This window comes from Convolutriloba macropyga, chromosome 9, assembly GCF_964194025.1.
Source record: "Convolutriloba macropyga chromosome 9, txConMacr16.3, whole genome shotgun sequence".
In the NCBI taxonomy this organism is placed as follows: domain Eukaryota; kingdom Metazoa; phylum Xenacoelomorpha; order Acoela; family Convolutidae; genus Convolutriloba; species Convolutriloba macropyga.
Window position 1 is genome coordinate 58025087 of NC_134476.1, and position 16793 is coordinate 58041879.

At 34.8% G+C, this 16793-nt stretch overlaps 1 protein-coding gene across 1 annotated transcript; it reads left to right on the forward strand.

Moving 5' to 3' along the window:
- Positions 1-327: 327 nt before the first annotated feature.
- LOC142346279 (5'-nucleotidase domain-containing protein 3-like) lies at positions 328-11439 on the forward strand. The gene is made up of 3 exons (XM_075398793.1): positions 328-2453; positions 2776-3003; positions 11392-11439. Exons 1-3 carry the CDS (start codon positions 1395-1397, stop codon positions 11437-11439), a joined length of 1335 nt encoding a protein of 444 aa, XP_075254908.1. The 5' UTR covers positions 328-1394.
- The last annotated feature ends 5354 nt before the right edge of the window (positions 11440-16793 follow it).

Consider the following 16793-nt stretch of genomic DNA (forward strand, 5'->3'; position numbering starts at 1 on the left):
TAGAACGTTGTCTTGGAATAAAAGGCACCGTACTAAAGCTTTTTACTACATACCTGCACAACAGGAAAACACGTGTAATAATCGAAGATAAATGATCTGGAAGCATCACAACGCACACTGGCGTAGCACAAAGTTCGATACTCGGACCCGTTTTATTTACCGTTTATTTGATTCCGTTGTTTCCTTTTTTGTATGGTTTGAACATTTAATATCACTTTTAAGCAGATGGCAGCCGGTTAATGTTCGAGTTTAACAACAATCAATCCGAAATTAGCGAAACAGTTAGAAAAATCAGGTCAGTCTTTTAGTCCTTGGAATTAAAAATCAACCAAGCAAAAACAGAGGTTATTTCCTTTAAAAGCAAGTAATCAACTTTTCGTTTTCCTTCTGAAATTGAAATTAATGACACTAAAATGAAGTTCTGTGCGGAAATTCGACTACTAGGGATTACACTGGATGGTCATATCAATTATGCAACTCAAGTGAATAAAATTTGTAAACAATGCTACATACAGCTTCGACAACTATACTCTATCAGAAAGCATGTTAAATATGAACAGCTAGGAAAGAACTTGCTACATGCTTTATCTTGTCAGCCCTGGACTACTGCAATTCAATGTATATCAAACTTGATAAAGGCCTCCTACGAAAACCGCAAAGAATCCAGAATGCTGCAGCAAGGTTCGTATGTGGATGCACAAGTTCCAAAAGCGCCACTGCGCTGTTGAAAAAATTACATTCGTTACCCTTTGACTTCCGAATATCATATAAGATCCTATGCATGATGCAAAAGGTGAATAGCACAACAATACCCTCGTACCTTTTGCAGTTTTTTCTCGAAACGTCACATCATCACATCCCAAAAGGAAGGAGTTGTTCAGACTAAAGAAATGCAAGAATGAAGTTACAAAAAGAAGCTTTAGCTACCAAGGAGCGAAACAATGGAACGAGCTACCTGAATATCTACGACAGACGAAAGACTATTCGACTTTCAAAAATTGCCTGAAAACCCATTTGTTCTGCCAAGCTTTCTGAAACTCTTGACTTTGATCTCCAACAACAACCACTCTTGGGAACAGAAAGAGTGGTCAAAAGCCCTTTCATCATCAATTGAGCAAACGATGAGATAAGTCTGTGAGGAGTCTGTTTGGGTCTTTCGCCATTATGGCCGCCCCGAAAGCTTAGTGGTCAGATAATCCATAGCCACCCAGTTCATGGTAAACATGCCATAATGGGCGATGTAGTTTCTTGAGGGTGGGGGAGAGGGGCTATAATGGGAACGCCTACAAATTTAAGTTCCTTTTATTTCAGGGGGCTTTGAGCTATCATGATTTTGTCCGAAATGGATAATTAGGTATCTTCACCAAGCTTAACGGGGGTGTAAAAACGCCGAAATGTATAGAGCCAGAATAAACGTGCTCAGACCTAAGCTAAGGAATAGAAATTATTTTTTTCTGCAGCAATCGCACCGCAAAATTACTACGGGACAAGTCGATAGCTCTACGAATCCCGACGACCTTTACAACCATGCAAAAACAGTAGCCTTAACAAACAGCAATGTAGAAGGCGTTTTCGAGGGTGCTGTTTTTGCCAACAACGAAATTTCTCTTAGAGATATACAAGTTTGGGGATTTGATTATGACTATACTCTAGCAAAGTATACTAGTCAGCTAAACAGTCTTATTTACAGTCTACTTGCAAAGCAACTAGTTCATTGCAAAGGTTACCCCAAAGATATTTTACAACTGAAATATGTTCCACATTCAGTCAGAACAGGTCTACATTACGACACTCACAGTGGGCTCATTTTAAAAATCGACGCTTTCCATAACATTCAACCCAGCACAGTATACAGAGGTCATCGAAGGTTAACAGAGGATGAAATAGTTGCACATTATGATGGATATCACGTACAGTTTGAGCACATGAGTGGCTTTTACGGCGGCTCTGAGGGTGGTAGAAAAATGAAACAGCTGACGGATCTTTTCGCTGCTTCACAAATAGCGCTTCTCATAGACATTCAGCAAATGTTCATCGACATGAAGATGGATTTCGCTCCAGAGTATCTCTACGATGATGTTCAGTCGGCTGTTTCGTTTGTTCACTCAAGTGGAGTTATGCACCAAACCGTTGCCAAGAATGTAGATCAATATCTAGATGCAGAATTCACTAAAAAGTACCTGCCATTTATGCTAAATGAGCTTCAACTTAGTGGACGGAAGCTATTTTTAATGACAAATAGCGAGTTTTATTTTGTTGACGCTGGCATGAAGTATCTGGTAGGAAATGACTGGCGTGATCTTTTTGATGTAATCATTTGCAGTGCTAGAAAGCCCAAATTTTTCTCTGCTAATGAAAAAAGTCGCCCATTTAGACGCCTCAACACACACGATACGAAGAAATCTGACTGGACAAAAATAACCTCTCTGCAAAAGGGCGAAGTCTATTTCCAGGTAGATATCTTTAACCTGGTATAATATTGGCCAACTATAATTGACATTATACATATCAAAATTTGGCAAAAGCGTGCAAATTTTTATTGGTAAGTGTTGCTACGATGACATTTGATCTTAGATAGCTAAAATTTTTACCCATCAGGAGTACATCATACCCCATAAATTTGACCGTTTTGAACAAATCTACATAATTTCGTTAACTAAATTACCTTAGATACAAATTCAATGGTTCTTGATTACCCTTACTCCATTGATTTCCCTTAGATTGTCTCTACAAAACGCATGCTCGAGCTAACAGTGCAAATCGAGTGCATTTTAGGGTAACCTCAATAGTTTCACAAGAATGACGGGATGGAGTGGTCGCAATGTGTTGTACTTTGGTGACCACGTTTATGGGGACTTGGCGGAACCGTCTCTTAGAAATGGGTGGAGAACGGGAGCAATAATCAAAGAACTCAGGGAAGAAATCGAGATATATAACACTGAAGAATTTCGCAAGAAGTTGGCTCTCAAATCGAGTTTAGAGAACTTGATCGAGAGACTGCAGGTATGGAGTTTCTTTTACTTATAACCCTCCAAACTGTTTGCTCTCAAATGAAGCTTATCAATTGAACCGGTGGCCGGTGAACGCTTTTTTGTTAATTAACAGCCGCCGTCAGCCTCTCAAGGGCTATTATTTCGGAGCTCTTCTTTCTTACAATTGAAAGAATTTGAATTGTATTTGGGCGCTGTCTTAAGATCTGTTCACACATTTTCATGATTTTTGAAATCAAATTGGAGTAGTGATTTTGGTCACTCCGAAGCAGGAAGTGGAGCGAAAAAGCGAGTGGTTTGCGGCGTGAATTTTTTCGCTCTACTTTTAAAGTAGAGTGAGAAGACGGTGTTTGAGCAAATGTTTACTTTCTCGCTGGGGGTTTTTTGTTCTCATGCGGCATTTTGACATGCGGATTTTCAGGTATTTTTAATTTTTTTAACTGCTTTTTCCAACTGACTCATAGTCCGTTCTAGGTCTAGTTTTTGTTCAGTCAATGAAAAGTCTGAAGTGATCGTAACATGTTGTCCTGTTATTTTTTTTAATCCGCTTTATTTTTTTATCACGTTTTTCGTTTTACATAACTCACTGTTTTCACGCATGACTCATGATTTACCTCACTCACTGTTTCAACTAAATGGATTTCAATTTTTCACACACTCTGAATTACGCAATGTAGTGAGTACGGTCGTTGTCAAAAGAGCATAATCAAAGGAAACGGGATAAACCGATAAAGCCCGGTCATTAAGTCATAGAGCACTAGGCTTTCAAAGTTCATTAGAGTATTTGATAGCTGATGTTAGTATTAACTTTAAAAGCTTTCAGTTCAGAAGCTGCATTTAGTGTAGTTTCAGAAGCTGATAAACTGCACTTTGAACTAGAACACTTTGACACTGAATAAAAAAAAGAATTTGGTCAATTTTGATCTCTTCTTTTCTTGTTGTGTTTCAATCCCGATGTACATCAAGCGTGTCGACGGAGGCTATCTATTTACGGCTGTTTTTCATAATCTACTCAATCCATTGTTTTGGACATCGAAATGATTGATAGCAAGCAATAAATTTGGATAATAGTAATAATAATTACTCTTTAGCACTGTTTGCAAATACCCTCTCAATCTAAATTGATAGCTGGAGAATACAATAAGGCTTTCAAGTATATCAAGCGGAAGAGATATGATTACTATTAAACTCATACACGGTGTCGTCAAGTCAACTAAATAGAACACCTCAAAAAATTGAAGACTTTCCATTTTTATTTGTATTGTTTAAGAGAAGATATTAGTTAATAATTTGAGGCTAATAATTAATCCCTGTCTGTTATATGTAAGTCGAGGAACCTAAAAATCTTTGACATGTATCTTTGGTTCTGCACTTAATGTGAATTTTAGAATTCTGATAGTATACCGGAATAAAGTTTATCATTTGTTGAATTTTTGTTTGCTAAGAAAATTTACCAAATTTTTTCAAAAGCAGAGTTTGTCAAATTTTTTGTGAGATAGGAAATTTTCTTGAGACACTTTAAAAAGCGCTGTGATGCTCTCTCATTATATCAGAATAGTAACTTTATTCTCAAATAAAGGGAAAAATCCCCTGTCTCCACTCTTTTTCATTCGAATGATTATCATAATATTTTGTTCAGAAGGCTGTTAATCTTAGTTAGTTTTTCTATGTGTTCTACCACGGTGATGAGAGAAAGTTTTAGTATTTTTTCAATTCCTTTTTTAACGAAAATCAGAAAAATGGCCATTTCTACATTAGAAGAGCTAAAGAGGTCGAAGTTTCTGGCTAGCATCAGGGCTTAGAATGGGGGTTCATTGGCATGCAAGGGGATAATAAAATCTGCAATTCAAAAATATGTTTAATTCCTCATTTTTTATTACAAAGGCTTCCTTAAATTTGTGATACTTTTTCCAGATGTTTGCACAATTAAGGTGACTCATGATTTACCTCACTCACTGTTCCCAGTAAATGGATTTCAATTTTTCACACACACTGAATTACGCAATGTAGTGAGTACTATCATTGTCAAAAGAGCATAATCAAAGGAAACGGGAGAAACGTCAAAAAATTGAAGAGTATCCATTTTTATTTGTATTGTTTAAGAGAAGATATTAGTTAATAATTTGAGGCTAATATTTAATCCCTGTCTGTTATGTGTAAGCCGAGGAACCTAAAAATCTTTGACTTGTAATTTTGGTTTTGCACTTAATGTGAATTTTAGAATTCTGATAGTATACCGGAATAAAGTTTGTCATTTGTTGAATTTTTGTTTGCTAAGAAAATTTATCAAATTTTTTCAAAAGCCGAGTTTGTGAGATAGGAAATTTTCTTGAGAGACACTTTTAAAAACGCTGGGATGCTCTCTCATTATATCAGAATAGTAACTTTATTCTCAAATAAAGGGAAAAATCCCGTGTCTCTAATCTTTTTCATTCGAATGATTATCATAATAATTTGTTCAGAAGGCTGTTAATCTTAGTTAGTTTTTCTATGTGTTCTACCACGGTGATGAGAGAAAGTTTTAGTATTTTTTTTAATTCCTTTTTTAACGAAAATCAGAAAAATGGCCCTTTCTAAATTAGAAGAGCTAGAGAGGTCGAAGTTTCTGGCTAGTATCAGGGCTTAGAATGGGGTTTCATTGGCATGCAAGGGGATAATAGAATATGCAATTCAAATATATGTTTAATTCCTCATTTTTTATTACAAAGGCTTCCTTAAATTCGTGACACCTTTTTTCCTGATGTTTGCACAATTAAGATGACTCATGATTTACCTCACTCACTGTTCCAAGTAAATGGATTTCAATTTTTCACACACACTGAATTACGCAATGTAGTGAGTACGATCATTGTCAAAAGAGCATAATCAAAGGAAACGGGATAAACCGATAAAGCCCGGTCATTATGTCATAGAGCACTAGGCTTTCAAAGTTCATTAGAGTGATTGATAGCTGCTGTTACTATTAACTTTAAAAGCTTTCAGTTCAGAAGCTGCATTTAGTGTAGTTTCAGAAGCTGATAAACTGCACTTTGAACTAGAACACTTTGACACTGAATAAAAAAAAGAATTTGGTCAATTTTGATCTCTTCTTTTCTTGTTGTGTTTCAATCCCGATGTACATCAAGCGTGTCGACGGAGGCTATCTATTTACGGCTGTTTTTCATAATCTACTCAATCCATTGTTTTGGACATCGAAATGATTGATAGCAAGCAATAAATTTGGATAATAGTAATAATAATTACTTTTTAGCACTGTTTGCAAATACCCTCTCAATCTAAATTGATAGCTGGAGAATACAATAAGGCTTTCAAGTATATCAAGCGGAAGAGATATGATTACTATTAAACTCATACACGGTGTCGTCAAGTCAACTAAATAGAACACCTCAAAAAATTGAAGACTTTCCATTTTTATTTGTATTGTTTAAGAGAAGATATTAGTTAATAATTTGAGGCTAATAATTAATCCCTGTCTGTTATATGTAAGTAGAATTCTGATAGTATACCGGAATAAAGTTTATCATTTGTTGAATTTTTGTTTGCTAAGAAAATTTATCAAATTTTTTCAAAAGCAGAGTTTGTCAAATTTTTTGTGAGATAGGAAATTTTCTTGAGACACTTTTAAAAGCGCTGTGATGCTCTCTCATTATATCAGAATAGTAACTTTATTCTCAAATAAAGGGAAAAATCCCCTGTCTCCACTCTTTTTCATTCGAATGATTATCATAATATTTTGTTCAGAAGGCTGTTAATCTTAGTTAGTTTTTCTATGTGTTCTACCACGGTGATGAGAGAAAGTTTTAGTATTTTTTCAATTCCTTTTTTAACGAAAATCAGAAAAATGGCCATTTCTACATTAGAAGAGCTAAAGAGGTCGAAGTTTCTGGCTAGCATCAGGGCTTAGAATGGGGGTTCATTGGCATGCAAGGGGATAATAAAATCTGCAATTCAAAAATATGTTTAATTCCTCATTTTTTATTACAAAGGCTTCCTTAAATTTGTGATACTTTTTCCAGATGTTTGCACAATTAAGGTGACTCATGATTTACCTCACTCACTGTTCCCAGTAAATGGATTTCAATTTTTCACACACACTGAATTACGCAATGTAGTGAGTACTATCATTGTCAAAAGAGCATAATCAAAGGAAACGGGAGAAACGTCAAAAAATTGAAGAGTATCCATTTTTATTTGTATTGTTTAAGAGAAGATATTAGTTAATAATTTGAGGCTAATATTTAATCCCTGTCTGTTATGTGTAAGCCGAGGAACCTAAAAATCTTTGACTTGTAATTTTGGTTTTGCACTTAATGTGAATTTTAGAATTCTGATAGTATACCGGAATAAAGTTTGTCATTTGTTGAATTTTTGTTTGCTAAGAAAATTTATCAATTTTTTTCAAAAGCCGAGTTTGTGAGATAGGAAATTTTCTTGAGAGACACTTTTAAAAACGCTGGGATGCTCTCTCATTATATCAGAATAGTAACTTTATTCTCAAATAAAGGGAAAAATCCCCTGTCTCTAATCTTTTTCATTCGAATGATTATCATAATATTTTGTTCAGAAGGCTGTTAATCTTAGTTAGTTTTTCTATGTGTTCTACCACGGTGATGAGAGAAAGTTTTAGTATTTTTTTAATTCCTTTTTTAACGAAAATCAGAAAAATGGCCCTTTCTAAATTAGAAGAGCTAGAGAGGTCGAAGTTTCTGGCTAGTATCAGGGCCTAGAATGGGGTTTCATTGGCATGCAAGGGGATAATAGAATATGCAATTCAAATATATGTTTAATTCCTCATTTTTTATTACAAAGGCTTCCTTAAATTCGTGACACCTTTTTTCCTGATGTTTGCACAATTAAGATGACTCATGATTTACCTCACTCACTGTTCCAAGTAAATGGATTTCAATTTTTCACACACACTGAACTACGCATTGTAGTGAGTACGATCATTGTCAAAAGAGCATAATCAAAGGAAACGGGATAAACCGATAAAGCCCGGTCATTATGTCATAGAGCACTAGGCTTTCAAAGTTCATTAGAGTGATTGATAGCTGCTGTTACTATTAACTTTAAAAGCTTTCAGTTCAGAAGCTGCTTTTAGTGTAGTTTCAGAAGCTGATAAACTGCACTTTGAACTAGAACACTTTGACACTGAATAAAAAAAAGAATTTGGTCAATTTTGATCTCTTCTTTTCTTGTTGTGTTTCAAACCCGATGTACATCAAGCGTGTCGACGGAGGCTATCTATTTACGGCTGTTCTTCATAATCTACTCAATCCATTGTTTTGGACATCGAAATGATTGATAGCAAGCAATAAATTTGGATAATATTAATAATAATTACTCTTTAACACTGTTTGCTTGCAAATACCTTCTCAATCTAAGTTGATAGCTGGAGAATACAATAAGGCTTTCAAGTATACCAAGCGGAAGAGATATGATTACTATTAAACTCAAACACGGTGTCGTCAAGTCAACTAAATAGAAACGTCAAAAAATTGAAGAGTTTCCATTTTTGTATTGTTTAAGAGAAGATATTAGTTAATAATTTGAGGCTAATAATTAATCCCTGTCTGTTATATGTAAGTCGAGGAACCTAAAAATCTTTGACTTGTAATTTTGGTTTTGCACTTAATGTGAATTTTAGAATTCTGATAGTATACCGGAATAAAGTTTGTCATTTGTTGAATTTTTGTTTGCTAAGAAAATTTATCAAATTTTTTCAAAAGCAGAGTTTGTCAAATTTTTTGTGAGATAGGAAATTTTCTTGAGACACTTTTAAAAGCGCTGGGATGCTCTCTCATTATATCAGAATTGTAACTTTATTCTCAAATAAAGGGAAAAATCCCCTGTCTCCACTCTTTTTCATTCGAATGATTATATTTTGTTCAGAAGGCTGTTAATATTAGTTAGTTTTTCTATGTGTTCTACCACGGTGATGAGAGAAAGATTTAGTTTTTTTTTTAATTCCTTTTTTAGCGAAAATCAGAAAAATGGCCATTTCTAAATTAGAAGAGCTAGAGAGGTCCGAGTTTCTGGCTAGCATCAGGGCTTAGAATGGGGTTTCATTGGCATGCAAGGGGATAATAGAATCTGCAATTCAAATATATGTTTAATTCCTCATTTTTTATTACAAAGGCTTCCTTAAATTTGTGATACTTTTTTCCTGATGTTTGCACAATTAAGACGACTCATGATTTACCTCACTCACTGTTCCAAGTAAATGGATTTCAATTTTTCACACACACTGAATTACGCAATGTAGTGAGTACGATCACTGTCAAAAGAGCATAATCAAAGGAAACGGGATAAACCGATAAAGCCCGGTCATTATGTCATAGAGCACTAGGCTTTCAAAGTTCATTAGAGTGATTGATAGCTGATGTTAGTATTAACTTTAAAAGCTTCAGTTCAGAAGCTGCATTTAGTGTAGTTTCAGAAGCTGATAAACTGCACTTTGAACTAGAACACTTTGACACTGAATAAAAAAAAAGAATTCGGTCAATTTTGATCTCTTCTTTTCTTGTTGTGTTTCAATCCCGATGTACATCAAGCGTGTTGACGGAGGCTATCTATTTACGGCTGTTTTTCATAATCTACTCAATCCATTGTTTTGGACAACGAAATGATTGATAGCAAGCAATAAATTTGGATAATAGTAATAATAATTACTCTTTAACACTGTTTGCAAATACCCTCTCAATCTAAGTTGATAGCTGGAGAATACAATAAGGCTTTCAAGTATACCAAGCGAAAGAGATATGATTACTATTAAACTCAAACACGGTGTCGTCAAGTCAACTAAATAGAAACGTCAAAAAATTGAAGAGTTTCCATTTTTATATTTATTGTTTAAGAAAAGATATTAGTTAATAATTTGAGGCAAATAATTAATCCCTGTCTGTTATATGTAAGTCGAGGAACCTAAAAATCTTTGAATTGTCATTTTGGTTTTGCACTTAATGTAAATTTTAGAATTCTGTTAGTATACCGGAATAAATTTTATCATTTGGTGAATTTTTGTTTGCTAAGAAAATTTATCAAATTTTTTCAAAAGCAGAGTTTGTCAAATTTTTTGTGAGATAGGAAATTTTGGATAGGAAATTTTGCATAGGAAATTTTTTGTGAGATAGGAAATTTTCTTGAGAGACACTTTTAAAAGCGCTGGGATGCTCTTTCATTATATCAGAATAGTAACTTTATTCTCAAATAAAGGGAAAAATCCCCTGTCTCCACTCTTTTTCATTCGAATGATTATATTTTGTTCAGAAGGCTGTTAATATTAGTTAGTTTTTCTATGTGTTTTACCACGGTGATGAGAGAAAGTTTTAGTATTTTTTTTACTTCCTTTTTTAACGAAAATTAGAAAAATGGCCATTTCTAAATTAGAAGAGCTAGAGAGGTCGAAGTTTCTGGCTAGCATCAGGGCTTAGAATGGGGTTACATTGGCATGCAAGGGGATAATAAAATCTGCAATTCAATTATATGTTTAATTCCTCATTTTTTATTACAAAGGCTTCCTTAGATTTGTGATACTTTTTTCCAGATGTTTGCACAATTAAGATGACTTGTGAGAATGTTGCTTATCCGAAGTAGGTTGTGCAGTTTGATACATCTGTACGAAACTGCTTTCCTCTCAATTTTACCTTTCAAAAGAGGTCCTTGAAGAAAATCTGATTGACTTTCTTGTCGGGTTTCTCTTATTCAATGTAAAAAAAGTTCCTCAAATAAGTGTTACAATAAGGGTCGTTGATTTATCTTAGCACAAATTTATGTGACTCGTGAATGTGAAGTTTACACAGAATTATAATGGCGTTTTGACGTTAAATATCATCCGAATGATCACGTCTCTTATTGAAATAAATCAACTTTTTTCTGGGAAATAAGTATTATCTGTGAGAATGAATAAGCACATTCATATACTAAAACTCCTCACTGTATGTTGGGATTGATTTTGCTTCGATGATAGTTCAGAAATTGTTTACGGGGAACATAGTATCTTAATTTCGCGACCAAGCCTCATTGCTTACTTAGTTTGGATAGTAAAAAATTGATGCGTGATTGATCTGGAAATTTTGTATCAAGAATAACGCCAATGTACTTACGAACTGGTTCAACTTTAACACTAATACCACCTAGCTTAAAGTTCATACTGAAGGCACTTGATCCAATGTCTAATTGAACTGTTTTTCATGGTTAACTACTAATTTGTTTGTAATTAAGCCTCTTATTTACTACCTGAAGATATTTCTGTTTGAGAGTTGACTTCACCAATAGCAATTGTGTCATCCTCAAAGAGTAATTTCACTTGTTCTACAACTCTGCGAAAGATCGATTATAGATTGGAAAGAGAAGTGGTCCAAGTATTGAACCCTGGGGTACACATGTGTTATTCTTCCAGGAAGAAGGAAAAACCGTTATCAACCACACGTTGCTGTCTAGCAACTAAGTATGATGTATAAACCATTCGAAGGACTAGCTTCAAGCTTTAAGAGTAAGATGTGTTTAATGGCGTCGAGAGCTTTTTGGAGATGGAGGAAAACACAACAGATTCTTTATTTACGTTGAGACATACTTTTTCCTTAAATTAAACCGAAGCATCAACTGTACCATGCTGTTTTTGAATTCCGTATTTTTTTCCAATACAGAAGGTGGCATTTTTCAAGGATGTCATAAAGTTTGTTGAACATTGCACTCTCGAATATCTTAATCCAAACAATTAGAAAGATATTGGTCTAAATTATTTTCAATAGATCTTGAACAACTCTTGTGAAGGGTAATCCCCTTATGTTTTTGAGAAGGAGTGGAAATCTGCCTTCATTGAAGGATCTGTTTAATAGACTAAAAAAATCTCCAGACTTGCCGGTGATATAATTTATAATTTTTCATCAAAATGTTACAAATTTCGTCGTCGCCATAGGAAAGTTTGCTATCAATTGACTTAACTCAACCTTGTGAAATTTTCCTCAGAAACTGTGACCCGTCTGATGTTTTTAATCGCGGCAACTCAATTTATATGCTTGGGTTCAATTGCTACAATTGTAGTTAATCTATTTATGACCACATTTACAGGTTGAACAATCTTATGAGTAGTGCTACCATAAACTAGAACTACATACTGAACAACTGATTGTTGTGTCTTTTATGGACTTACGAGTTGCCTATTTACTATGAGCTTTTTAAGTTCAAAGAATTTGGGTGCAGAATGATGATTATTTTTTTACCAGTATACCTACATTTTGGAAAGTTAAACTTGTCAATTAAGTTTTCAGTTTACCAAAATTTGTGTCCTCCTGCTTGATTTTTCTTATTTCTTCGGCCAGTTCTAGTCGTCTGTTGTCTGGTGTGGTGACCGGACAATAGATCGAAAGGACAATAAGGTATCGAAAACAAACATTGGGACAAGGAATGGTTGTTATGCCTGTATTTTATTTGAGAGCTTCAATCTGATTGGCCAACACGGAATTTGAATAATATAATTTAATTGTACCAGTTTAAGCTTTCGATCTGTTGTCTTTCGATTTTTTGTCCTAGTACCGTCAGGTCGTATTGAATTAAACCCAACTGTTTTTGGGAGAAAACTTTATCTAAAAATCTATAAAGAGTTTTTAATTGCTCTTAAACGAAGTTTGTAGCAATTATATTAGTCCTGTCGGTCTTTTTAATGCGATTTTTTGCTTGACCGATTTTTCGTCTGACGCTTTTGACTTGTCCTCAAAAATGGGATAAACAGGTAGCGACGAGAGGGCCTTAAGTGCTCTTAGATCCTTTGACCTTTGTTTCACCTCAAACTGTTTTGGAGACTTGTACTTATGGTGTGAAGGGTGGTTCTTAGAGGTTGAAGACACCCCCCCCCCCCCACTGTTGACCCCCCCCCCTACTATTGCTCCCACCCCACCCACCCCCAGTACACCCCCCTCCCCTGGTGCACTCCCCCCCCCGTGGCTACTGACGAACAACCAATAGCTAAAAACACGCAATTTTTGTCATTTTTTGAGGTCTTTCTGCCCTAGGTGTCAAGGAAACTCCTCTCGGGTTTTATAATAGGTTACTGCATAGTTTCTAGTGGTAGTGGAATGGTTTCAACATTTTAGCATCACGAATTATAGCATTTTTTCTGACAAAACGTGCAAACTTTCAATTTTTGTGAGATTTATTTTTAATTAATCACGTCTTTCCTGACGCAAGGACCAGAAAAGGTCCTTAAGGGTTTGATAACAAGTTACTAAAAAAAAATTTATGTGCCATGGAATAGCTTTCAATTTTTTAAACAAAATTTAGCAATTTTTTTGATAAAACTTTCTTTTTTGAAAATTTTTGTCGGTTTTTAGGTTTCTCCATCCTCAAGAGCCGAGGAACCTCCTTTAGGGTTTGACATTAGGTTAACGTATAGTTTCTAAATGTAATGAAATGTTTTTCGGATTTCAACACCACGAATTTTTGCATTTATTTACAAATGTAATTTTCAGCCATTTTTAATTTTTTTGACATTTATTGTCATTATTCGGGTTTTCCAGCCTAACAGAAATTCTCCGCTAGTGTTTGATAATAATTTACTGGAAAATGTTTTTTGGACATGGATTAGTTTGCAACTTTTATTATCACAAGTTTTAGCAGTTTTTATGCAACTTGCTTTTTTCGGATTTTTGGAGTTTTTTGTCATTTTTAGGTTTTTCCAGCCTCAAAAGCCACATAGCCTCCTCTAGGGTTTGATTATACGGTACTGCATAGCTTCTAGATGTAATGGGAATCTTTTTCAAAATTTTGATATCACCATTTTTAATATTCTTTGCAATTTTGTCTATCATTTTTTCCGGCAGCAGAGTCCTAGGGACCTCCTCCAGGGTTTGATAAGATGTCACACATTTAGTTCATGGAATGGTTATCAATTTTTTAATGACTCCAGCTTTCGGAAATTTTTGATACTTTTTTTTCAAATTTTTGGAAAATTATTATCATGTTCCAAATTTATGGATCTTTATGAGCCAGTAAAACTATTCAAAGCATGAAATAGGAATACTGGGAAGTCTCTGGAGACAATGTAATGGTTAATTTCTTGAATTTTTGCAAGATTTTGATAAAATTTGCGGTTGTTTCAAAATTTTTAAAATATTTTTGTCCTTTTCTGAGTTTAACGATCATTACTGGCCAACGAAGTTTTTCAAGTCCTGCAGATGGGTGACTTGACATAACTCCAGAGACAAAAATGGTTTTGAACATTTTCGATGCAAAATATGGAAGCTTTTCTTATAAACTTTGCATTATTTTGCAAATTTGCAAGGCTAAAAAACTGAAAATTGCAGAGTCGAAGCTAGCCTCGCTAAACCGTGGCTAGCTACTGACGAAGCCAACCGCTCGCCAGTGGTTCGAGAGCAATTCGCCCGACGTTAGTCGGTTATGTTTTGTGGAGGTTTTTCATATTTATTTTACTAAAATTTTTATACAGCAGGTAATAATGTCGTTGAACGGCAATTGGATGGCTCCATTCTATATCCCGTGTAAATAGTTAGTCAGGGTAGAATCGATGGCTCCATTCTATATCCCGTGTAAATAGTTAGTCAGGGTAGAATCCTTTTTCAATACACTGAATTCAGTTTTTCTTCACAAAAAAAAAACAGCAATCGTGGAGCAATTTCAGTAGATTGTTTTCTGTGAAATGAACTTCACAACTTTTGGCAGCGGACTGTCATCCTCTTTTAAAAAAACTATAATTGTGCAGATTTTCTCAAATTGTTTTGGAGACTTGTACTTATGGTGTGAAGGGTGGTTCTTAGAGGTTGAAGACACCCCCACTGTTGACCCCCCCCACTATTGCTCCCACAACCCCCCCCCCCCCCCCCCACTATTGCTCCCACAACCCCCCCCCCCAGTGCACCCCTCCCCTCCCCGGTGCACCCCCCCGTGGCTACTGACGAACAACCGATAGCTAAAAATACGCAATTTTTGTCATTTTTGAGGTCTTTCTGCCCTAGGTGTCAAGGAAACTCATCTAGGTTTTTATAATAGGTTACTGCATAGTTTCTAGTGGTAGTGGAATGGTTCAACATTTTAACATCACGAATTATAGCATTTTTTGACAAAACGTGCAAACTTTCAATTTTTGTGTCATTTATTTTTAATTAATCACGTCTTTCCAGACGCAAGGACCAGAAAACGTCCTTAAGGGTTTGATAATAAATTACTAAAAAAATTATTTATGTGCCATGGAATAGCTTTCAATTTTTTAATATAACAAAATTTAGCAATTTTTTTGATAAAACTTTCTTTTTTGAAAATTTTTGTCGGTTTTTAGGTTTCTCCATCCTCAAGAGCCGAGGAACCTCCTTTAGGGTTTGACATTAGGTTAACGTATGGTTTCTAAATGTAATGAAATGTTTTTCAGATTTCAACACCACGAATTTTAGCATTTTTTAACAAATGTAATTTTCAGCCATTTTTAGTTTTTTTGACATTTATTGTCATTATTCAGGTTTTCCGGCCTAACAGAAATTCTCCGCTAGTGTTTGATAATAAATTACTGGAAAATGTTTTTTGGACATGGATTAGTTTGCAACTTTTATCACAAATATTAGCATTTTTTATGCAACTTGCTTTTTTTGGATTTTTGGAGTTTTTTTGTCATTTTTAGGTTTCTCCAGCCTCAAGAGCCACATAGCCTCCTCTAGGGTTTGATTGTACGTTCCTGCATAGCTTCTAGATGTAATGGAATCTTTTTCAAAATTTTGATCTCACCATTTTTAATATCATTTGCAATTTTGTCTATCATTTTTTCCGGCACCAGTCCTAGGGACCTCCTCCAGGGTTTGATAAGATGTCACACAGTTAGTTCATGGAATAGTTATCAATTTTTTGATGACTCCAGCTTTAGGAAATTTTTGATAATTTTTTTTTCAAATTTTTGGAAAGTTATCATCATGTTCCAGATTTATGGATCTTTATGAGCCAGTGAAACTATTCAAAGCATGAAATAGGGATACTGGGAAGTCTCTTGAGACAATGAAATGGTTAATTTGAAGATTTTATTTTCTTGAATTTTAGCAAGATTTTGTTAAAATTTGCGATTGTTTCAAAATTTTTAAAAATATTTTTGTCCTTTTCTGAGTTTAACGATCATTACTGGCCAACGAAGTTTTTCAAGTCCTGCAGATGGTTGACTTGACATAACTCCAGAGACAAAAATGGTTTTGAACATTTTCGATGCAAAATATGGAAGCTTTTCTTATAAACTTTGCATTATTTTGCAAATTTGCAAGGCTAAAAAACTGAAAATTGCAGAGTCGAAGCTAGCCTCGCTAAACCGTGGCTAGCTACTGACGAAGCCAACCGCTCGCCAGTGGTTCGAGAGCAATTCGCCCGACTTTAGTCGGTTATGTTTTGTGGAGGTTTTTCATATTTATTTTACTAAAATTTTTTATACAGCAGGTAATAATGTTGAACGGCAATTGGATGGCTCCATTCTATATATATCCCGTGTAAATAGTTAGTCAGGGTAGAATCCTTTTTCAATACACTGTTTTCAGTTTTTCTTCACAAAAAAAAACAGCAATCGTGGAGCAATTTCAGTAGCTTGTTTTCTGTGAAATGAACTTCACAACTTTTGGCAGCGGACTGTCATCCTTTTTTTTAAAAAAAGTATAATTGTGCAGATTTTCTTTTGAATGTTTCTGGATTTTATCTTTAAAAGTATGATACGGCTAGTTTTCATGCCGTTGAAAAATTTTTAGAACCCGAAATTTTTCAACTTAAAGTTCGTACTCTGTTATGCTCTTCATATTTCTTTTGGAGTCATCCGATTTGTTTTTG

Bases quoted from the DNA above. Each gene is read 5' to 3' on its own strand.
- LOC142346279 (XM_075398793.1), top strand. From the start codon at position 1,395: ATGTATAGAGCCAGAATAAACGTGCTCAGACCTAAGCTAAGGAATAGA. The intron at 2,454-2,775 runs GTAGATATCTTT...AGTGCATTTTAG, and splicing joins AGGGCGAAGTCTATTTCCAG to GGTAACCTCAATAGTTTCAC. The intron at 3,004-11,391 runs GTATGGAGTTTC...TTATTCTTCCAG, and splicing joins ACTTGATCGAGAGACTGCAG to GAAGAAGGAAAAACCGTTAT.